The sequence below is a fragment of the Rhodnius prolixus genome, unplaced genomic scaffold (assembly GCF_049639745.1).
Source record: "Rhodnius prolixus isolate KJV_2025 unplaced genomic scaffold, Rpr scaffold_3, whole genome shotgun sequence".
In the NCBI taxonomy this organism is placed as follows: Eukaryota; Metazoa; Arthropoda; class Insecta; order Hemiptera; family Reduviidae; genus Rhodnius; species Rhodnius prolixus.
The window spans coordinates 37,043,271-37,064,960 of record NW_027411603.1 but is presented as its reverse complement, the minus strand read 5'-3'; the positions used below and the strand labels follow the sequence as shown (position 1 = coordinate 37,064,960).

Here is a 21,690-nt window from a genome sequence, read left to right as displayed (position 1 = left end):
CGTTGTAAAAATTCAACGCAAGGCGCACACATCGCTTCGAATGTCTTTAGGAAACGGAAAGTTTGATATTTTTAATTTTTTTCCTTAAACAACGAACACATCCTATTTTCACCTCTTCCGTCGCCAAAACTACGATATGTGCAAAAAAAAAAAATAAGGCGTGAATAGCTGGCTCCAAAACGGTTAAAGTTAGGCCTGCATTATAATAAGTAAGACTAAGGTAGATGTGTAAGCATACCATATTGAGGGAGTTGATAAACAACTAACTTTAAAAAATCTAGATTCCTAGTTTTTTATAAAGAGAGGTATTCATTTACAACAGCATAATTATTTATTTATTTGTTTGTTTTTTGGAGTGAATCCAGATAAAAAGAGTTATCACCTTCGTTTCAATCACCTTCTAGGGACGCAACTTATTTACTAAATGTGAAGATAGAAAGATAAGGTTATCAAAGAATAATGAAGCAAGAGGAAAAAGTCCTGCAATTTAATAAAGTTCTATTTCTTAAATGAAAGCAATTTTACTTGGCTTTTAAATTATTAATTTTGAACTTCAGACTGGATTTTAATCTTTGATGACAATCATGATATTTACATCCATGAAGGGTAAACAAATTAATTTTTTTTAAATAGATTTAAGTTTACGCAGTGCTAGATATACAAAAAATAAATTAAATAAGTAAATTAATAAATAAATAATAATAAAGAAATAAAGTAAAAAAGGAATACTTTCTTTGTTTCCAATTAGAAATTTTAGAAAAGTGCATATTTATTTTATTTACTGCAAGTTAGAGTTTAGATTATCTCAGAGAGGGGATTCTAAAATTATTCTTAATGCTAGAATATTAAAACCACTAGCTCCTTGAAAAAATATACCAATTATGGGAAACATTTTTGAAATAATAAGCTTATTATAATAATAATAATCATGAACTGTAACTTTAAAAAAATTAATTAATAAATAAAATACATTTTTACTAGTTCTACTTCATAATTAAATTAGCTTAGCAGGATTAGAGCTTCATTTTCTGAGCCATCAATACTTTAAAGAGAAAGCTTAACAATAAAAATTTACTCTCTTCAGACATACCGAACCAGAGAGATTTGCAAGGATAAATACATGGACAGAATAAAACTTAGCTGAAAATATAATTTGATACGGAATTAAAAAACGATCGACAAGTATTCATCAAAATTATCTTGGCAATGATGTACCTATTTCAAATTCTATTGTGAAAAGTTACATATGGAACCCAGATTTACAATTAGTACTTTAAGTAGTTACTAATTTGAATGGAATAGAGTAATTACTTGCGCGAACTAAGTTGTAATTATTAATATTAAAACAATGATACAGAAATATTGACCTTTTCATGATATTTAGCACTTCAATAAGATAAATCGCATTGAGTGGATTATTATAGTTATTATATACTTAAAATATCATCGACGTTCATTCATAACCTTGTAAGTTTTTCACACATGAATTTTCAGGAGACAAAAAACTTTTTCATTTATAATTTAAATTACTCATTGTGATATTATTTTATCCCAGATTTACTCTTATTTGGCGTTAAGGCTGGTAAGAAGTTCAAATCAAAAAGAGTGGCTAACAATTAACATAAAAAACAAGTAAATCTCAATTTCCATAAAATATGGACTTACGAGGTTTTGAAAGAATGTCGTGGATTCAAATTTTTAATACAAGCATACATATTCCACATGAGTAGTAATGACATCTATAAGAAAACTCACATATGGTTAACAACAGCGAAGTGGCAGTCAAAATTCAGCTAAAAAAAAAAATAAAGTACATACAGGGTTCACCATTTGAAGTTTATTGAATTGTACTTATTTACGTTCGTGCTTATCTAACACTTAACATTTAACTACTATTAACAACATTTAAAAAGTTAGTTCTCTACTACCTCACTTCATTAAAATCGAGGACATCTCTATTGCACTAATGTAGTGTTCACATCAGAAGACACTTAACAACATTCCTGCCTTGTCTCTCTTCTTATTCTCTTAATAATTTTCATTAATAAATTAAATTTTAATTTATAACTTCTTTTAGTGTACAAGACTACTTGTACAACTAATTCATAAATGTTGAAAGTACAATATTAAAAGTGAAAAGTATGGAATAAAGAAAACTTCTGTTGGCAAACCTTGCTAGAACAACGTGTAACTAATCAGGTGATTACAAGCTGACTATTGCTAAGTAAATGGTTTTAATCTGCTGCACGGTATTAAGTTGTTGCAGACTCAAAGCCGAACGAAGTTACAAGTGTCTATGGGATCTGTAATTTGATTTATTAAAAGTTTTTAGTATCGCTGGATCATTAAAAATAATAGCAAAAATGGTTTTAATGACAATGATAGCGAGGGTAACTGACGGTTTACCTTTGGCGGCGACCGTCCAAGATGATGAACAGGTATTTTTTTAGAAATTAAATTTAAATTTTTACACATTAAAGATTCTTTACAAATTTTCTAATGTTTTAGTCAGGAAGAAGTACTTTAGAATATCAGAACCAAGCAAAAATGTTATTCCGGAAACTGTCACTTCAGAGTCCTCCTCAGTGCACACTAGAAACAGGGCCTTACTTGTTCCAGTAAGATTTTTTAAAATAATTTTCCTTTAAGTTTCTACAAATATTTAGGTTTAAAAGTATGTATCTCTGCGGGAACAAGTTACAAATAATAATAGGGAGTTGTAGTTGATTGTAATTTTCAGTATGTAATTATTTCTCGGAGGAGTACATTCAAATCTGTTCCTTATTCTAAGGTCATGAATATCCGAAAAGTGTTCTTGATGTCTTAATGATAGTATCAGATAATATCAGAATTGATTATGGCCGGTTTGGTTTCTTCCTCGGGCCATCTGTGAAGTATGTGACAGAAATTAGAATGTCATTGTCTTTGTACGAACTTTTTAAACCAAACGGACTGAAAAAAAAAATACGGGGATAAAGTAACTTCTCAATAAATTTCAGATTTTATGTAGCTCGACTCTTGTTCAGGTTGTTTTATTTCAGGCAGTAAGGACTATGCATAGAAAACATAAGGACATTTTGTGCTTTGTTGGTCAGTATTTGAAGGACCAAAAACAATAACAAAAATCACTTATTAATGACAATTTTCTTGTGTTTGTGAGATTCGGTTGGAGAAAACAATGTGATTGTTCGCCAGAGTCTATAATTTACTGTCATTTTTTAAGGTTCAAAATTTGGTGTGTTTAAATTGTGCATGGAGAAAGTCCATATGTCACTTGATTCATGAAATTTATTTTATCAACACTGGTCATCTTGCCAACATACAAAAATAGTGTTGAAAGTTTTTGTTAAAAACTGTTTTGGTGAATGATATGGAGTTTCCGCTGGGCTACGTGTTTTTGTAAAGGAAGAAAAAGCTTTAGCAGTATTTTTCAACACATGAGGAATATAATTCATCAAATAGATATGTCGGATTTAGAAAGTTTAGGAGAAAGAATTCCTGATGATTTTGAAATTTATTAAAAAAGATCAATACATATTATTTGATCATCAAAGATACAAACCCATTTTTCACATTTGTATACCCTCTCATAAAAGGAAAAGTTTCAGATTTTCGTTTTGAGTTTTAAGGTCATCTGAGAAAGAAAAAGTGTTTTTGGTCTTTCGTTTGTGTTTATGTGTATGATCAGTGTAACCCAAATCTAATTTAGAAATATAAAAACCTTATATATATATATATATATATCAACACAGCCACACGCAGGACGTTACCTTAATTGTATCCCCTCTCCACTTATACGAGATGACGAAATAACAGTCGACTATGTAATCGAACTTATTGATGTAAGCGTCTTAGGTATTGACAGAAATACTCGTACAATCTGAGCTGGGCATTCTTCTTCTTAACTCGCTTCCAAAAAAAAAAAACCTTATGAATATTTAATGGCTGAGCTTGGTCCTATAACCAGTCAACTTTCTACGTATGTACGTACATCTTGTTGCCGACTTCAGTAAAATTTAACTATTTTTTAAGCGAATCATCTTACACTAGTGGAGTTAGGCGCTACCCCAGACCTCAATTTTGCTGTAATGAACCAACACAGCTCTTAGACCAATTAATCGCATTAGATATAATTGCTTTAGCACTGGAAAGAAAGCAGTAGAGTACAGGGGCGTTTGTAGATTGAAATGCAGGCCTTCGATCATTTTTTTGGTTCCTGGATTTTTACTGAAAATTAATAAAGTATTTTCATTTTACTACATTCTGCATCCTTTTTAGAAACGGTACTGGAAACTTCTTAGAGCTACTCCTGGCAATAGATTGTGTAGCATGTGACGAAAGATCGTTTGGAGGCCGAGAGTGCACCAAAAAACGTTCCTAATGCCAATAACCACAGATGTTGAAATAATTCCGTTTAAAAACTTCCAAGCAATTATTGGTTCAGCAATCTCTACTTTCTCATTTGATACTCACTAGTAGAACCAAGCCATATACGCTTTTGTTTTGTTTTCCATTCTAAAGTTGTAATTATTTTCAATAAAGTGTCTTATTATTATTATTATTACTCACTAGTAGAAAGTATACTTGGCGCTGTTCTGTACAAAACTTACTTACAGATCCATATATTATGTACTTTGGCAGGAACATTTCCATGGTACTACAAGTACCCCTACATCATTAGCTTCATTTAAGTTACAAACTTATAGAAGAAATAAATAATCTTAACTTTTTTAAGGTAATAAACCTTTTCTTTCACTTTGACCTTAACATCTTTGTTTGTACAACTCGTCTTCACAGAATGTATCAAATTCCACACTGCTTCCTTAACTTAGTTATTAGTTCACAGTCTCTGGCCTATACTATTATCCGTGATAATCTGAAAATTAGTGTCTCTGCAACTCCTTGAGAACTGATCACTGATAGAGGGTACTACGCTAGGTAGTTTCTCTCCTCCAGCTTATCACGCTGCATTTTATTATCACACTTTTTTATTTATTGTATACATTTTTTGTAAAAATCGTTAATTGCTAAAAATAAGTGAATAAAAAATCGTGCTGATAGATGCATTTGCGTTTAACATGGACGTCATACTCGATTGTTCTCGAACATTGTTAGCATTAAAAATATGAAAACAAGAGTTGTTTGTATTTGAAAAACCAATTCTATTCACTTGTTCGGGCATGGACTAGTTTGTAATTGTACAGGTGCACAATTACTCATACGTAATTCAGATTATTTTCGAGCCTTGATACTTCAATTAATTATTAAAAATTTGTGAAAATTATCTGCAATTTGGCCAAGCCATATATACCTAAGAGAAAATCTTCTGCCACGGTTATTAAACAAACACGCAGTTTTTAAAAATATTGGTAATTTTTGTGTGATTTACAGCTACCTAATAGAAAAAGAAGTTTGTTATCTGGTTCTATGTGAAAGAAGTTTTTCTAAGAGACTTGCGTTTTCGTACCTGGAAGATATAGCACAAGAATTTTATTCTCAATATGGAAAGAAAGTTAGTACTGTTACAAGACCCTACATATTCATAGAGTTTGGTGTGTATTTTACCTTATCGTAAATTTACGTATAATTAAGTAGTTTTGCGAACTATCAGAAACCTGTAATTATTGTAAGAACAGGATTAATATTCTTTTTCTTTTTTTTTGTCCGGCGCTTCGAGCTTGTTCATTAGCGCCCTAATATTCTATTATTCTTTTTTGTATCACCAATCCATAATGCCAATAGAATTGGATTTCCTGCCTTCTATCTTTCTGTCTGAATCCTAAAATGTGTTCGCAATACTACACCATTATTTCACTGAATATATATTTTGTAAACTTATTTTTATTTTTTAAAATTAAAACTGTAATGAATTTACTGCTTGAATTTACGTACAACGATATAAATAGTTATATTATTTCAGATACATATATTCAGAAAGCCAGAAAGACATTTACTGATGCACGTGTAAGAAGAAATCTTAGTTCATTAAATACTGAACTGCAAGATGTTCAGCGTATAATGGTTCAAAATATAGACGATGTACTACAAAGAGGAGTAGTTTTATCAGGTAGTGTATAAATTTTAGGGTTTCCAAAAAGTGATTAGCCCATGAAAGATACCATTATTAAAAAACTAAACCTGCCTATTTATTAATAACAAATTTTTTTCAGAGTTGGATTCAAAGGCCCAAAATTTATCCATGTTGTCACAAAAATATAAGAAGGATGCAGCTTACTTAAATATGAAATCTTTGTACGTAAAAACGGCAGCTGGGGCTATCGTTTTTTTGGTACTAATCATGTATTTTTGGATACTGTGAAGGCACTAAGAAACATTTATGTATTTTTTTATTAACGTATATTTATTTTATTGTAACATATTCCTTATTTTCTTTGGAGGTATGTAGTATACCTTTAAAACATCCCTTTTTATCAGAGTTTTATTATATTACAACTTGTACATGGTGTTGGCACTTTTTTGTGTACAGGCGTTTTCGCACCTTTTATTTGTTAATCATGGTTTTGACCGAGAAAGGTTTCTAATGTGTACATACCATATACACCTTTGTAGTTGAAATCATTTGTTTTTGTTTAAATTAAATAGCTAATCTGTATAGCTGTTAAGAACAGTCACGATGTGCTAAATATGAATTATAGGAAAAATCCTTTATATTTTTCTATTAAAAAAACAAAATGTAACTAAAATTCAACTTATTATCCCATTTGGTTTGTTTTTCGCCAAATATATGTAATTATTTCTTGAATTGACACTATTTCGTGGTTACGGTGTGCAATAAGAATTTTCTAAATTACTGATCATATTTTTAAAAAATTAAATATTGTCATCTGTCGAAAATAAGAAGTTCCTATTTTCATTAATTTCTCGAAAATATTTATCTTGATGTAGTTTGTCAGGAACTGAAATAAAAAATGTTCATTAATTTTGATCACAGTTAAAAATTTATCGTTATTCAACAGAAATAGAAGAATATTTTTATATCAATCTAAAATATGATTCAGAAAGCAATCGTCACATCATTAAACCAAAGTTTACTTCACTCGGAGAATTTTCCTTCTAACAGTCGTTAAGATTTGGAATTAATGAACTCCTAAACTTCGTAGTACACAGAAACAAATCAAGAAACTTTCCAGAAAAAAGTGATGTTCAGTAAAGGCCAGAGAAAAAACAAAAAAACTAGCTTTTTAACTAATTTTTTTAGTCAACTAAACTAAGCTTAAAGTTCGAATATGTCTTACTTTCCCCCGATTCAGACGAAACCATCTTTCAATTTCGTTAATTTTTAAAAAGGAAATAGTTGAAAATTTTAAATGTAGTATGTCAAAAACTGGCACAATATTTAATGCTCCGCCCCGCTCCCCAATGTAACTGCACCTAGAGCAATGCCTCGCCCGAATCGGAAGATTTCTTGCTGCCCACCCAGTAGTTCCGTTAACGTTCATGATACAGCTTGACAAGAAAAGTCGACTTATATTTGTATGCCGTCAACTAATAATTTCTTTTATTAAACGTTAAATAATGAAAATCGACACTTAAAATACATTTTAAAAACTCAATAGAAATTTCTGAATATTAGAGACACGTACCTGTCCTTTCTATTTCATAATTCTCCATATTTTCAGAGAGGATTATGTAGAATATGGGATGTTCTAAAATAATTTTTCCTCTTAAGTTATAGGAAATAGTGTTGTCCATCTCAGTGTCATAAAATTTACATCCAGTAACCTGTTCTGCTTTTAGAATAATTTTTAAGTTTTTTTTCTCCACACAATGATAAACTGACAATTTTGCTGACATGACTTCATCACTGTTTTCCTCTTTCGAAATATATTTTTTAGATGCCATTGCTAATGTATGAGAATCCAAAACTCTGCATGATAAATTATTTTAGTGTTATTACTAAACCAAACATCAAAGACAATATTACCAGTACATGTTCTTAATATAGGTACCTAGAGTCCGTAACTGTGTAACTATTAGCTTCAGGAAATACCCACTGTATTTTCCAAAACAATTCTCCCGTTTTCCAATTTAAATAAGTACTATTAGCTCGATGCCTAGAAAATTTATGCGGGAGAAACTCTAACATAATTCCTCTTATTCTTGCAGCTTTTTTTAATTTAATGACCCTCTAAAATTTAGAGAAGTTTTAAAATTTAGAATTTTTTTTTTTAATTTTTTGCTGATTTCGTCAACAAACTATCATGACTATCTTACCAAAAATTCACGTTTACTTTCTGAAAATCGTTTGCTTTCTGATGAGACTCTTTTGACTGTACGCCCAGCTTCTTCCAGCAACATGTAATCTGTAAAACCAAATACCAAACTCAGATATTTTTTAAGAGACTACATACTGGAACCCGAAAACTGCAATCCTTAATGAGTACTTTAACCTCCAGGTGGAATTATCTCGTTAGTGCTGTACATCAGGATGAAAAAATGTCAAGTCAGCATTCTAATTGTCGAATCCCGCTTTTCGACCTTTAGTTCTTAGTAATTAGAATATATTTTTAAAAATTTCAAAGAAATGGATAATTCCTTTAGAGGTTACTTTGGGTTAAAGTACTCCGACCGCCAGTTACAGCAAGGTCCCAAGGAAATAACCAAATAACTGTAATTTTTCGAGGTTTCTGTAATTGTTTTATTTTGGAGTACATAAATTTTCTTTCTCCAACGCTTACTCACCACGATCAATCGGTTATTCTTTGCTTGCAACCCAGAATGGCTCGCAATATAATTATAGCGTGAAATGCTACTGGTAGACAATGAGATCGTTTAGATTACTGTCCACAATCAATTAACTATAGAAACTTCCATAGAGGCATGTGTAACTATGTTCCAGATGTGATCACACCACCCACTGACAAATACATAATGTCTTTTATAAAAATACGAATTACCATTTTGTAAGTCCATGGAAGTAAATTTATCCAGAGGAACAAATTTTACTTTGTTTCGGATTCCCTCGCAAAGTAATTCTTTTTTATGAATTCTGACGCAATTAAGCGAGCATGTTTTTACTTCACATTGTGGGCAGGTATACTTGGCAAGTGCTGCTTCACAAACTTCACAAGCGCCCAACCTAAACAAAAAACAACTTCTTAACAATGTTATGTCTAGTCATACAACATTAACATCTGATTACAGGATAGGAGCTACGAAACAAAATCTACTGCTTCTAAGTCACTTATTTTAGCTCCCCCTTAGTGAGTAAACATAGAAAGTAATCGTCTTTAAAAAGTACAATGCATAAGGTGAGGAGGTGGGTAAAACTATTCATAAGGTGTTAAGTCAAATAATTGCACAGACCAAGTACACATCTTAGCACGATTGTTGGAATTGCTTAGAAGTTATATCAAGTTCTCAGCTAGTTCTTTAAAAGACAAACATAATATGGTGGAAATTACGAACAGTTAAATTTCTGGAATAGTTGAAAACAGATATTCGCCGTAACTGTCATTTTGTGCTTTAGTTCAAACCTGACAAAAAGACTTCCTACATGATTTATTATAATTATAGTTAATAATATAGAAAGTCTGTTCCAACTAAACACGGTACATATTTATTCAATCTTTGCACAATGGTAATTATTAATGAGATGTACTTTTGTTCAACACTGAACAGTACTAATCATCAATTTCTCTTCCCTTTCTTATGCTAAAAGCAGTGACACCATTAATGATTAATGATGTATTAATGTATGCCATACATTTAAGAAATATAAAACCCACCTGCTTGATATGACATTTGCAGGACACTTTGTATCGTTCATTGTATTCCCTTTACTTCTAGGTCAACAGAACATAATATTTGGTACCAATGGTAATTCTCAACATAGGTAATAGAAGAATTCAAGTTTTAATTGTTTAATTGAACTATCACCTAACCGGTAACAACCATAACACATGCACGCCTTTGAAGTTGCCAAACCTTTGTAAAACCTTTTAGGGAAGGTAATAAAACTGTTTTACTGTACATTGAGGACAGACTCTTTAAGGGGTATTATGAAGTGGAAAGATATTTAGAGTACATTTTTTTTCTCTGATCATCTAATGTACAATATGTTCAAAGTATGTTGCATGAATTAGGCGGCTCTGTGACTACTTTTTTGGATACACGTTCTCTTATGTTAATTATGTTGTGTTTCTGAAAACAAAAACAAAAATTGTAGGTATTGCTCTAATATTATATGTAAGTTTAAATTTTCATTGGATCCTTTATTAAATTGTTATATTATATACGGTTTTACTTTTAGCTCAAAATGCATGATGCTGAAACTGTCCCAAGAGGTAATTTAATCACTGTTGGCGATTACATAATTATTCAGCGACAAGGCTACTTTAAACTGCACCAGCTTTCTCAGAAATGTGACTTAATGCTCGGAAAAGATAAGGTGAATATCAGCTGCATTGTTGGTAAGCCTTTTTGGACAATGTTTAAAATGATTCCAGTGAAATCTGGAAAAAGAGAATTCTACGTTGAAGTTTGTTCTAAATGTGAAAGTATTCCAGAAGTTGTTATGAAAGAGATACCGAGTGGAATGGATAATAGAAATATTAGTGATGACGGCAAATCACAGATGCTAACCACTGAGGATATCGTAGGTTTAAGGGAAAGTGGTCTCTCTGCTCAAAATATTGTAGATAAATTAATCCAGAACAGTACTACTTTTAAAGAAAAGACGGAATATTCTCAGGAAAAGTATTTAAAAAAGAAAGAAAAAAAATATTTTGAATATATTGTTATAAGGAAACCTACATTAAGGTTAATCGTTGATATTTTTTATAATAGAGATCCTTTCAAAATTTTGGGATTACGTTATGACACGATTTCTCAAATACTTAGCTTAGGAAATATACAACATAATGGAACCTATTTCCTGTATGAAAGTGGAACACAAGCGCTAGTTGGAGCATCAATTTTAAATTCCCTAAGTGAATATGGTAGTTTGATAAATTTATCCCTCGTGAATCAACCTCCAAAACAGGCAATTCTAGGGATGAATTTCGACAGAAAACAAAATAATCGATTGCTTACTGTAAAAATTTCTGACTTCCTTAGGGCTCTCCGAGGCGATTTGTTGACAGTACCCAATCAACCAGAAAGTCAAGATAGTACGAGTTGTGATTTTGATAATGTACTGCAAATTGATGGGAAAATAGCTTTAGAAGAGTCCTCTCGAAAGAGAAAAATCAATGAAAATGATCACTTAAACCATAAAAAGCCAAAATGGGCAGAGGAATTTGAAAGGGCTGTTGATATAGTCAAAGAAAAATCCGTAGATGGTATAATTATTGCTAGTAAGGAGCATCCTCTTAATATATTGGAAAATTTAATTACATATTTGAAACCGTCAAAACAAATTGTAATATATTCATTATACAGGGAACCATTAATCGATACATACGTTGAAATGAAGAAAAGGAAAGATCTAATTGCGATTCATCTCACTGAATCTTGGTTAAGAACTTATCAAATATTGCCAGATAGGACTCATCCAGATGTGAACATGAGTGCTAGTGGAGGACATTTGCTAACCGCGACTAAAGTAGTTTAAGACCAATTATTATATTTACTGTAACTGATGATTTCAAAATAAGGTAATTCTAATATTTTGCGGTTTTCTCAAGAAGCCCTTCCGTTGGATTGTATTTTTCATTGCCAAATTTTGAGCATTGTATAAAAGTCTTGTAAAATCAAACTAAAAGTATAAATGCATAATAATCTTTCAATGAATGTGATACTTCAAATTTTTACTGCCTTTATATTTTCAACCGTACAGTGTTAATGATTGTGAGTGAAAATTAATAAAAAATTACTTTGTTAATTGTCTTAGCTATTTGATTTACCACTCTCTGAAACTACAAAGTGAAATGAAAAAATAATTCTTGAATCTTCCACACTGCTAAATTATAACTTTTGTTCCAACTTGTAATAGGTCATAAAATTTTATATTCATTTCCAACTATCTATCACTAAAATTCCATGAGTTTTTTTAAGAAACTTCTTCATAAAACAAACACGAAAGGCCTCCAGCCACATGCTCTAAAAGTATACCGTCCCTTAATATCCTAAAGAAAACTGTTTGGACAAATAGCAGTACTGAAAGTACGTCAATGATCTTTAAACACCAATTCTTCATTTTTATCACAAGATTTGGCAATGTTAAAAGTTAGCGTGGTTTAATTTTCTTCTCTTTCTAACTAAACTCTTGAAGTCTGGAAAACAAAATAGATCCTGAGAGGGTCCATGAAAGAAATATAGATTATTTCTATTGCTTAATCAGCATTTTCAGCTGTTGATATCTACTAACTACTTTAAAGGTGGACAAATATTGTCCAGTTTATCTGTAGGTAAGAATTTGGCAAAAAGAATATAAAATTGCGATGTAATGAAATAAGTAAAAGTTAAATAATCGCCTATTTTTTCAAGCGGGGCTAAACGTCCAACTACCAATTACGTGGACGGGGGTATATACTTTATTGTAAAAAAATTGTTCTAACAAATAAAAAGTAGCTAAACGCGGGATTCAAAATGTGAATCTCCCACTTGCAAAGCCATAGCCACTAGACCAGTGGTTCCCAAACCTGTGGTCCGCAAGAACTAAAATATGGTCCGCGAAACACTCAACATTTTTAAAATAATAGTATATTTATTTAACACGCGGCGACGGTGCAGTGAGTGGGACGTAGAGAGAGAGTAGAGCGCTTAAAAACAAGTCCAGGAGTCGACTAAAAAGCAAATGAAGATGTGCGTGTCGCTTTGAGCAATCTCATCAATCCCAGGATTACCCATCTTGTTAAGAAAATGCAAGCTCAAAAAGCACATTAATGTAACTGAAAACCAATCACAATGTAAATTAATGTCTAGTTTTGAAATCTAAAAGTAGTTTATTGTGATATTGAACCTGTGGTCCCTGCTAACAACAAAAATATTAAAATGGTTGGGAACCACTGCGCTAGACCAACACCTGCCGCTGAAACGAAATAATTATTGAGGCTTTTAATGTTTATTGGATAAAGGATCAGTGTTTTATCAATATAATGGAGGGCAGCTTGGCCCATTAGGCAATCTCTTAGCTTCATTGGATACGATTTATTATTATCATGTAACATAATTCAACTGAATTTTAAGTCAGTCTACAAAATATGATCCTTTTTCCAAGAAGTTTGATGTCAAAACATAGCATCCATTTTATTGTATTACGTCGCTGTTTTATTTTCTTTTTTTAGAAATTCAAGGGCTATTAGAGTCGAACCTATAAATGAGGAAGGATGGATAGCTAAGGCTAATTAAAAAAAAAAGAAGAAAAATCTTTCTATAGAGTCTCCAATTGTACAACACATCCTTCTCTAAACCTTGCAAATTCTGTCCAGTGTGTTAGGCTGAGAAAAATTGAAAATATTAAAATTTGTGCCTTTTAATTTCAATTTTCCAAATTTGAAATTCGCAACTTAAACAAGGTTTGAAAACGGTAGTAAAAAAATTGATTTTTTTTGAGAAAATTATATTATTTGTAAAAAATATTATATTCAAAACTCAGTACTTTCGTTCAGAATTCACACTAAAACTAATGTAAAGAAAACACATACTTGTTGTTTTTTTTAAAAAAAAAGGAACAAAAATCTTGGTATTTTTAAAAAATTAAAGAATCATTAAGTTTTAGTTACAGAATTCTCTGGTACTACCGATGAAACCCAATTCAAATATGCAGGATTTCCATCTTCGATCTATAGAAATAATGATCTACATTAATACAAAAATATAAGGACTTTTTACATAAGCTTATCAGTAATATTTCTATTTACCTTTGTAGATATCACTTCACAAACTTCGTAAGGATGATTTTTCCTTGAAAAAAAAACTTATTTACGAACATCCATAATAAAAAATTCTATAAACAGAATGTATAAATTTTATTCATAATTATTAACCTGATATACTCCGATAATCCCGAAACCTTAGATGTTCTGGTTTTTAAAATCTAAGACACAAATAATTTGTTATAAAAAGAAAAATATTTCGAAATGAAATAAATTACGAAAATTTAATTACCATAAGGACTTCAGAATCCTCATTAATTTCACCTTTCCATTCATATCTGTAAATATAATTAAAATTCGTTTGCACATGGTAGACTTCTTAATAAAGTAAATTTTACAAGAGCACAAGTTACTTACATTGATGTAATTTTAGGAATTATATTGACACAAGCGGCCAATTTATTTTCTACGGCACCCCTAAATAAAAATAAATTAGTTTGAATAATCAAAAAATTAATTGATCATGAAATAAAAACATTCTTTAGTTTCGTAAATATTGTACTACAATTAGTTACTTAAACATTAAACCTACTTGGCTAATTTCTTAGCAATTTCTTCTGAAGGGGCAGTTACATAAGCAATTGAATGGGTTCCAGCTTGATAAGCCATTGAAGTCATATTACAAGATATGAATCTAAAGAAATTCATATAAAGAACAGCAACAATTGCAACATCTCTAGTATACATTTCCTATTTCTCCTTGACACCTGAAATAAATAGGCGCTCACATTTTTACTAAAAATAGATTTCTTTTTGTTGTTTAAAACCTCCATTTGAATTTACTTTAAATTCTTGTCAATTAAAATAACATTAGAACAACCATGTACTACATCAACATCAACAAAAAAGATATATTGAAAACAGCCAAGTGGTAAGAAGATTAGAGTTACTTGGTTCAATTATAATTAATATTATCTTTGTAATATATTTCTCCCTTGGCACCAAGAAAGAAGTAATCATCCTTTTATGCACTTTTCAACTACACTTCTTTTTAGCAGGTAATGAACGTCCCATAAAAAAGCTCATTTCTTTACTTGGGTGAATTTATAACTGATAATTGCTACTTGGTTAATGCCTAATGAGAATAATGCACGTACTATTCATTTAATTTTGAAATTGAATTTTATTCAGATTGTGCAAAGCTTGTCGCTACTTTTTATTCATAGGAAAAATGTTTTTAATGTATTGCTTCTGCCCCAACCACAATTTGGTAGTTGGATGCTAAGTCCCTCTCGGAAAAATAGGCAATTATGTACTTCTTTTATTTTTGATACAGTACTCAAGTGGTATACTTACTCATTGTAATGCATGAAGTAACTGTATTTTCCTTTACCTTTGAAAATTTCGTTTTATCAAGCTTATAATCTAGGAAACAAACTGATTAACTCCTAGAAAAACAAAAATATAAATTATATTATTTAGCCTAAGTTCTTTATGTGTTAGACATTTCTGTACAGCCATGGTTAAAAAAATTAATAAAATTATGCAGCACCTCTTAAAAATATAGAAAATAAAATAATGCTAATTACATTTTATTTTGAAATTTATCATTATAACTTTCTTTCTTGGCAAAATTTTTAATGATTTCATGAATATCTTACATCAAATTTGGTAAATAAGATTTCGTTAATTTCTATGTGAAAAATAATTATGTGGTTTCAATTGAAATTTCATTTATTTATGAAATGAACTTTATAATACAGAACAATTGAATCGGTTATTGCAGAAACAACTCATGTTACAAACTCACGATTTTTCAGGTGACTGCAGAAACAACACTTGTGCAGCACATGAGTTCTTTCTGTACTAAATGAAATATTTACGCGGCCGTTAAGACTGTTTAAACTACTGCAGATGTGTAATTTCTGCACTAAAATGTGCGTTAACGCTCAAATTATGAAATAATGTAAAAAGCCCAAAATGTCACGTGTTGTTTCAGCATTAACCGATTCAATTAGTCTTAGAGAAAACAGTGTGCATAGGTCGACAATCATATATAAACTTAATTTTCATAGAACGTTATTAGAAATAATTGAATTATGTTTACAAAACGACGGCAGAGTACTTTGCGTTTGTAAATATTAACTTCAACTGACTCCTTCCTTTCCCTCATCGCCACATTTAAACGCATTCCCTACATATTCTTCGGATTGAATATGATTTGTCAACTTTTGCCCAATCAAGATAAATCAGCTTCTAACAGGAAAGGGTATCATTGAAATCTAACATAACAATGAAGAAAAACAACTTGATTATTCTATTCTTGTGCCTTCTATCGAAATTGATGTTCCAGGAAAGTGGAAGAAGTCTTTCTGTCAAAGTTATTCTTCTAGTGGAAGCTTTAAGTATTCTTTAGAAAAGTTAACCTAATTAGACGCTCTATCTTTACGAGCCCATCCTCAGCTTCTGTTTGTTGTCCTTGCCACATATTCTGACATGCTTCCAATTAAATAGGACTGATCATGAGTACAGAAATAATTTTGCTCTGGACATCTATCTTCGATTAGCTCTTTTTTAGGACATTATACGGAGAGTTTGACAGATTGAAAATACTTTCTAATGAAGTTGTAAGAATTGATTGGTTATTATGTTTTACGTTGAGCCAAAGGCTACTTGGCTTGCGTGTAAGTTGCGGACAAATAAATAATAAAAAGCAAATCTTTCTTTTTTTAGTGTGGGAGCCGTTTTCGAAAATTTGTCAACAATTAGAATTGTAATCCGTGATATTTTTGTTTATCGTTAAACTTAATTTCTAACATGGTATAGTTTCGTGAAGCCTGATTGGGTCCGACAGATAATAGAATCATTAGTTCCTGAATAATGCTGGTGAATTTCCTTTCAACTTCAGGGCTTAAAATTTTTACTTCTTTCTTTAATGAAGAAACAGAATTAGTAGCAAACAAATTAGGAGAGGTTGTTGGATAATTGTTTACATAACCTCTGTTTCACAACTAATTTTTCTAAAAAAGAAAAAAAGGAAAATGTTGCATGGTGAAAATACTTTTAAAGCCTTACGTTAGCAGCTGATCATTACGTGATTTTAGAAAATTCTTAAATACCTTAAGTCACAAACATACTTTTTTAGATGCAGCAGATTTTGGCAGCTTTTAATTAATTTTATGAAAACATTAATTTTGGGTAAAATACCCACTTACCTTAAAGTCAGGGTTGAAAATTATTGACATCTATGGAAATGTAACCTTCCTCTCTTTAGTTCACTCTGTTTCTGTTGATTCGCCCTCCTTTACGATTAGCTCTGCAGTCTGCTGCCCTGAGCTGCACCACTTTCAATTTTCCACCCTTAACATATGATCATCTACAGTAGAAACAGTTGTAGTCTGAGAACCGAGTAAACTTTAGCCCTCCTTTATAGTTTATGTCACCCTTGTCTTTTGATCGTTTGTATTACTAAACCAATTTTTCTTTTTAAATGATTATAAAGAAGTAGCTCGGGTAACCAACCACTGCTCGTTTAAGCACTACGATTTTTTTTTTAAAATCAGAAATGAAGTTTTTACATCAAAAGCCGGGCAAAAACAAGACTTTAATAATTTGATGCGGTCAATTAACCCGACTTTTTTTCCAACGCTTAGCCTCAATGTTGAAACGTTTTTTGAAATTTTATTTTACTGGGTTGATTTTACCCATTATTTTCTGTTGTAATACATTTCTTCCAGATTTTTAGTTTCTTTAATACCATGAGTTTAACAGAGCTACTTGTTATTTTGTTATTTCTTCTGATGCCCATACTGTATGAGCATAGTCATGTTTTTAGATATTACTTCAAATTTTTTACTTATTATGGAGTAATAATGATTACGTCTGTAATAGTAATTCCAGTTATGATTTGGAAACCAAGAAATGTGGAGAATTTGATGTAGGATTTTTATTGTTATCTAGTTAGTTAATATGTATTTGTGATCATTGTAAATGGAAATGCTTGTTTGTAGTTTGGCTTCCTACCTCTGCAGAAATATTTCAGATCTCTTAGGTCTAAAATGGGAACTTAGAGGAGGCTCTTACTTAAGTAAAAATGAACCTTATGTCATAGTGGCGAATCATCAGAGTTCTATCGATATTTTAGGTATATTTATATTTACATATTTTTACATTGTTCATTTTCTGTACTTTTACTGATCCATCTTTACATCATATACATATCCTTTTAAAAGTAAGGAATTACTTACTGCATGATACTTTGTTTTCCAGAGCTTTCATACTTTCGCTCATATCTTTTTATAAGAATTCAGGAACATAAAAGAAACCTATTGTGGTGAGCACGCCCTTCACACTGATATATACACAAGAAAAGTAACTTATTTTACTCCCTACTGTAAAGAGGGATTTCATTGATAGGTGGAAGACGCAAAATTATTTTTAGCCTGTTCATTTTTTTTTTTTTTTTAATAACTATTTCTCCACTATTTTATGGAGCAGCCAGTGCACGCCCATTTCAGATTGGGCTCAGCGAACTTCCGCACAACAGTAGGGCTACAAAAATTAAAAAAAGTAAGTTGCCATTGTGCACGAAGTGTTGGCAACAGATTCTCATACCCATTACTTACGACAAAAAAGAAAAAGGTTTTTGTACTGGCTTAATAATTATTATGCTGTTAACAGAAAGATTTATAAGGATGGGCCTACCAAACTAGACTTCAACTCAAATGTATTTAGTTTTTAAGTTAACCGTTTACTGGTACGAACTAATATATGTTTATAAAACTAATTTATCCTGGTAGAAATTTGAAGATCTCACATTTGAATCCATTAAATATCTTTTATTTTGTTTTTCTTTGAGAATGATGATCTTTGTTTAAAGGAATGTTTGAACTGTGGCCAGTAATGAAGAAATGTACCGTTGTCGCTAAAAAAGAGTTACTATATGCTGGACCTTTTGGCTTGGCTGCCTGGCTTTGTGGATTGGTTTTTATTGATAGGCTAAATTCAGAAGCTTCTAGACTGGCCATCAACAAATCAATTAATCAACTACGGGAAAACAAAGTACTCTTTGTAATCTTGTAGATGCATTTTCTCTCGTTTTATTTATTTATTTTTTTACTCTGCGAATGCCTTAGTTTAGTTATTTTTTTTTTATATTAACTTTTTTTTCTTTATAGTTTTATTTGTTAATGTTACGTGACATGGAGCATGTTAATGCCTGATACCTTTCAATGTTAGTATTTTATTTCTAATTATTAAGATTTTTGTTGTCAGTTTTATATTATTTTTCCTTGTTAGTTTATATTAGAAATTTTGTCAGGTTTTTTTTTTTCTCAACTAATTTTGCTTATTGTCAATTTGATAAAAGTAATCGTAGAAAGTATGTTTCACATCTATAGATAAAAATGTGGGTGTTCCCGGAAGGTACACGCAAAAATACTGGAGAAATCCATGCCTTTAAGAAGGGCGCATTTCATGCAGCTATCAGTGCCCAGCTACCTATTCTGCCGGTGGTATTCACGAGATTTTACTTTCTACGTTCTGAACAATGTGTTCTTGATAGAGGTGAGTTTTCTTGATTTTTTTTTTTAAACTTTACTATCTGTTTAAGTAAGCATGTCAGATGAAAAATGCGTTTCGTTAGGCGTGAGTTAGTAGCAGAAGGGTAGAAACTACCCACTGTTATCACACGACGAGATATTGATCAGTCCCAAAATCTCGGGATAATGGCATTCAGCTGTCATGGAAGATTGATGGTACAAGAGGCGAGAGCCGGGTCTAAAGGATTAGAGTGTAGTATGTATGGTATTTCTGTATTTTTCTTTGGGTCGCTGCTTTACGGAAGCAACGTCGAGATAGATGTGTAGGTCAGGTTTGTGACTTAGAGCGGTACACCAACTATTTGTTCTGGAATCTTATATTGGATTATCTACATTGTTTGTCTATGACTTTAAGTTCTGAGCCTAGATTCACACAGGTTGATTATAAAGCTGTATATTAGAATTTTGGTTCCAACTGTAATTTATCTTGTCTTCTAATAATCAGCAAAGAAGTAAGGCACGTTTTGTTGTATCTTATCTTTTAGTTATAATGAGTGGGTTTTCGTGCTATTCTTTTGCCTATATCGATATTGTTTTTGTCAGAATACTTTTTTTTTACAAAAATCAAGGACCTTCCCTTCTGCTTTAACTGACGTTATACCATTTTGTATTGAATGAGAGTTAGAGTCGATTTCGTGTCTTTTACGTAGTTCCTTATATTTTCGAATGTACAATACTTAAAGACTGTTACATTCCTAATATATCGCGAAAGTTTTACAAAAAAATGATTTAATGCTAGCACGTAAGACTCATTCCCTCTCTCTCCTGGGTATAAATTATATCCAAAATTTTGCATGATTGCAGATGTAGAAACCAAATTTTTTAATGATAACGAATCAACTTCATTTCCTATAAAACTGCCTTCATTTTTAATGAACATATAACTGTTGGAAAGGTACAAAAATAAAAATGTCAACAATAGTTATACTTTCAGGACGAATTGTGATAACAGTGCTTCCTCCAATACAAACCAGTGGACTCAATTTAGAAAACATGCCCCAACTAATGAAAACAACTCATACCACAATGTCACATGTTTTCGATACTACATCAAAGGAATTGATGGCAGAACTGATGAAGGACAGAAGTATGGATTTATAAGAATATCATACTAAAAAATAAATTAATATTTGGAAAGAAAAAATGAAGCTATAGCCTTTTTATTATTATTATTTAAAAATGTATAATTTTCCATGTTATCTAAAAATTATTCAACATCCTGTTATTTTTTGCACCTTAAATGTTAGTAATTCCGTCCTGAAACTCAAGGCTGTCTTCCATTCTATGAATTTGACAAACGAAATTAGTAATTATGAATATTGTTTACAAATTTTCATTGGAGGAATAGAAATCAATGATTCAAATTTTTGTTAATCTCACTTTTAAGCCTCTTTTAAGTTTGCACCATTAATGTAACTATATGTATTTTAAAATGTATTGGCAACAGCAATTTGAAATAGTTGCTGTATTTTAAGTAAAAAAAGCAAATTTTTGAAGTCTTCTAAAGAAAGAACATCATGCTTCCTTAGTACAATATTGCCCATTTACATAAAAATTTATTGAATTAGAATTTAATGCTAATTTTTCATATTGAAGTAATGTTTTTGGATGAGACTCTGTTTTCAATAAAAAAAAATTGATAAATATCTTTTTTTTCTTTTTACATGCGGATTCTCTATATCCTTTCAATGTAATGCTTAAGTATTTCAGAAGATTTCTCTTCACTCTTTCATTATTTCTGGTAGAACTTGCACATTTTCTTCGCATACCGTTCCGAGGGTTGGCATCTGTTTTTTGATTAGTGTGGTCAATTTTTAAAATTTTAGCCAGGAGGGTAACTTAATTGAATCCTTAAATGTTGAAATTTTGTGAATTTTCAAATTTCTCAAAGTAATTGCATAATTTTTCTAGCGGGGCTTAGCATCCAACTACCAATTAGGTGTCGTGGGCGGGGGCGGAAACTCATTCTTTACTATAAACAATTTTTTTTTCAAACAAAAAGTAGCCACACTAGGGTTCTCCCACTTACAAAGTCACGCTCTTGACCACTAGACGAACACCCGCCCTTTCTGATTAATCAATTTTTAATATATATACAAGAAATATGTTAACATGAAACTGTGACACTGTGGGAACCTTATAAAATTATAAATAAATAATCGTCCGCTACTTTATAACCTGAGGAATATAAAAGGCTCGAGATTTATAACCTTCCAACCTTATGAAAGCAACAAGAAGAAATAGTGCGTATTTTTCTGAAATGTTACAAAAAAGAAATGGAAAATTTCATCAAACAATGAGGATCGCCT

The 21,690-nt window shown here is 31.1% G+C and overlaps 6 protein-coding genes across 14 annotated transcripts in view; 3 read left to right on the top strand and 3 right to left on the bottom strand.

Annotated features, from left to right (window-relative positions):
• The window catches only part of Sec16 (endoplasmic reticulum export factor secretory 16), a 51,915-nt gene extending 49,845 nt beyond the window's left edge, over positions 1-2,070 (bottom strand). For 4 of the 7 annotated variants that reach the window (XM_074124563.1, XM_074124565.1, XM_074124570.1 and 1 more), the window contains exon 1: positions 1,756-2,033. The gene's annotated coding sequence lies outside the window, so the exon portion shown is untranslated. Of the gene's footprint in view, positions 1-1,665 lie in introns of all 7 variants that reach the window. The other 3 variants (XM_074124567.1, XM_074124568.1, XM_074124566.1) reach the window with 3 other exon arrangements.
• Positions 2,071-2,213: 143 nt separating this feature from the next.
• Sec22 (vesicle-trafficking protein SEC22) lies at positions 2,214-6,704 on the top strand. Its single transcript, XM_074124599.1, has 5 exons — positions 2,214-2,438; positions 2,509-2,618; positions 5,392-5,552; positions 5,921-6,067; positions 6,171-6,704. Exons 1-5 carry the CDS (start codon positions 2,364-2,366, stop codon positions 6,317-6,319), a joined length of 642 nt encoding a protein of 213 aa, XP_073980700.1. The 5' UTR covers positions 2,214-2,363; the 3' UTR covers positions 6,320-6,704.
• LOC141452438 (box C/D snoRNA protein 1) lies at positions 6,608-9,946 on the bottom strand. Its single transcript, XM_074124595.1, has 6 exons — positions 9,750-9,946; positions 8,919-9,100; positions 8,236-8,324; positions 7,971-8,149; positions 7,605-7,888; positions 6,608-6,917 (listed from the first exon to the last, which is right to left on the bottom strand). Exons 1-6 carry the CDS (start codon positions 9,788-9,790, stop codon positions 6,832-6,834), a joined length of 861 nt encoding a protein of 286 aa, XP_073980696.1. The 5' UTR covers positions 9,791-9,946; the 3' UTR covers positions 6,608-6,831.
• Positions 9,947-9,980: 34 nt separating this feature from the next.
• Positions 9,981-12,207, top strand: Trmt6 (tRNA methyltransferase 6 non-catalytic subunit). Of its 2 annotated transcripts, none has more exons than XM_074124590.1 (2): positions 9,981-10,185; positions 10,274-12,207. In XM_074124590.1, exon 2 carries the CDS (start codon positions 10,280-10,282, stop codon positions 11,573-11,575), a length of 1,296 nt encoding a protein of 431 aa, XP_073980691.1. In that variant the 5' UTR covers positions 9,981-10,185; positions 10,274-10,279; the 3' UTR covers positions 11,576-12,207. The 2 variants fall into 2 exon arrangements, with proteins under 2 accessions (XP_073980691.1, XP_073980692.1); XM_074124591.1 differs by having other exon boundaries at positions 10,000-10,209.
• A 1,297-nt stretch (positions 12,208-13,504) lies between these two features.
• LOC141452442 (protein CutA homolog) lies at positions 13,505-17,066 on the bottom strand. The gene is made up of 8 exons (XM_074124600.1): positions 16,997-17,066; positions 15,138-15,229; positions 14,374-14,548; positions 14,199-14,258; positions 14,074-14,119; positions 13,953-14,002; positions 13,827-13,869; positions 13,505-13,748 (listed from the first exon to the last, which is right to left on the bottom strand). Exons 3-8 carry the CDS (start codon positions 14,526-14,528, stop codon positions 13,674-13,676), a joined length of 429 nt encoding a protein of 142 aa, XP_073980701.1. The 5' UTR covers positions 14,529-14,548; positions 15,138-15,229; positions 16,997-17,066; the 3' UTR covers positions 13,505-13,673.
• A 473-nt stretch (positions 17,067-17,539) lies between these two features.
• Positions 17,540-21,027, top strand: Agpat1 (1-Acylglycerol-3-phosphate O-acyltransferase 1). 2 transcript variants are annotated; one of them, XM_074124597.1, is made up of 5 exons: positions 17,540-17,718; positions 17,792-17,925; positions 18,661-18,842; positions 19,181-19,346; positions 20,316-21,027. In XM_074124597.1, exons 1-5 carry the CDS (start codon positions 17,540-17,542, stop codon positions 20,480-20,482), a joined length of 828 nt encoding a protein of 275 aa, XP_073980698.1. In that variant the 3' UTR covers positions 20,483-21,027. The 2 variants fall into 2 exon arrangements, with proteins under 2 accessions (XP_073980698.1, XP_073980697.1); XM_074124596.1 differs by having other exon boundaries at positions 20,304-21,027.
• Positions 21,028-21,690: the final 663 nt, after the last annotated feature.

Bases quoted from the DNA above. Each gene is read 5' to 3' on its own strand.
- LOC141452438 (XM_074124595.1), bottom strand. From the start codon at position 9,790: ATGAACGATACAAAGTGTCCTGCAAATGTCATATCAAGCAG. The intron at 8,150-8,235 runs GTAAGATAGTCA...TCTAAATTTTAG, and splicing joins AAAGTAAACGTGAATTTTTG to AGGGTCATTAAATTAAAAAA. The intron at 6,918-7,604 runs GTACGTGTCTCT...TTTTTATTTCAG, and splicing joins TTATGAAATAGAAAGGACAG to TTCCTGACAAACTACATCAA.
- Agpat1 (XM_074124596.1), top strand. From the start codon at position 17,540: ATGAGTTTAACAGAGCTACTTGTTATTTTGTTATTTCTTCTGATGCCC. The intron at 17,926-18,660 runs GTATATTTATAT...CTTTGTTTAAAG, and splicing joins GAGTTCTATCGATATTTTAG to GAATGTTTGAACTGTGGCCA. The intron at 19,347-20,303 runs GTGAGTTTTCTT...TGTCAACAATAG, and splicing joins ACAATGTGTTCTTGATAGAG to TTATACTTTCAGGACGAATT.
- LOC141452442 (XM_074124600.1), bottom strand. From the start codon at position 14,528: ATGTATACTAGAGATGTTGCAATTGTTGCTGTTCTTTATATGAATTTC. The intron at 14,120-14,198 runs GTAAGTAACTTG...TTATATTTACAG, and splicing joins ATTCCTAAAATTACATCAAT to ATATGAATGGAAAGGTGAAA. The intron at 13,749-13,826 runs GTAAATAGAAAT...TTATTTCTATAG, and splicing joins GTGAAGTGATATCTACAAAG to ATCGAAGATGGAAATCCTGC.
- Trmt6 (XM_074124590.1), top strand. From the start codon at position 10,280: ATGCATGATGCTGAAACTGTCCCAAGAGGTAATTTAATCACTGTTGGC.
- Sec22 (XM_074124599.1), top strand. From the start codon at position 2,364: ATGGTTTTAATGACAATGATAGCGAGGGTAACTGACGGTTTACCTTTG. The intron at 2,439-2,508 runs GTATTTTTTTAG...CTAATGTTTTAG, and splicing joins CCGTCCAAGATGATGAACAG to TCAGGAAGAAGTACTTTAGA. The intron at 6,068-6,170 runs GTAGTGTATAAA...AATTTTTTTCAG, and splicing joins AAGAGGAGTAGTTTTATCAG to AGTTGGATTCAAAGGCCCAA.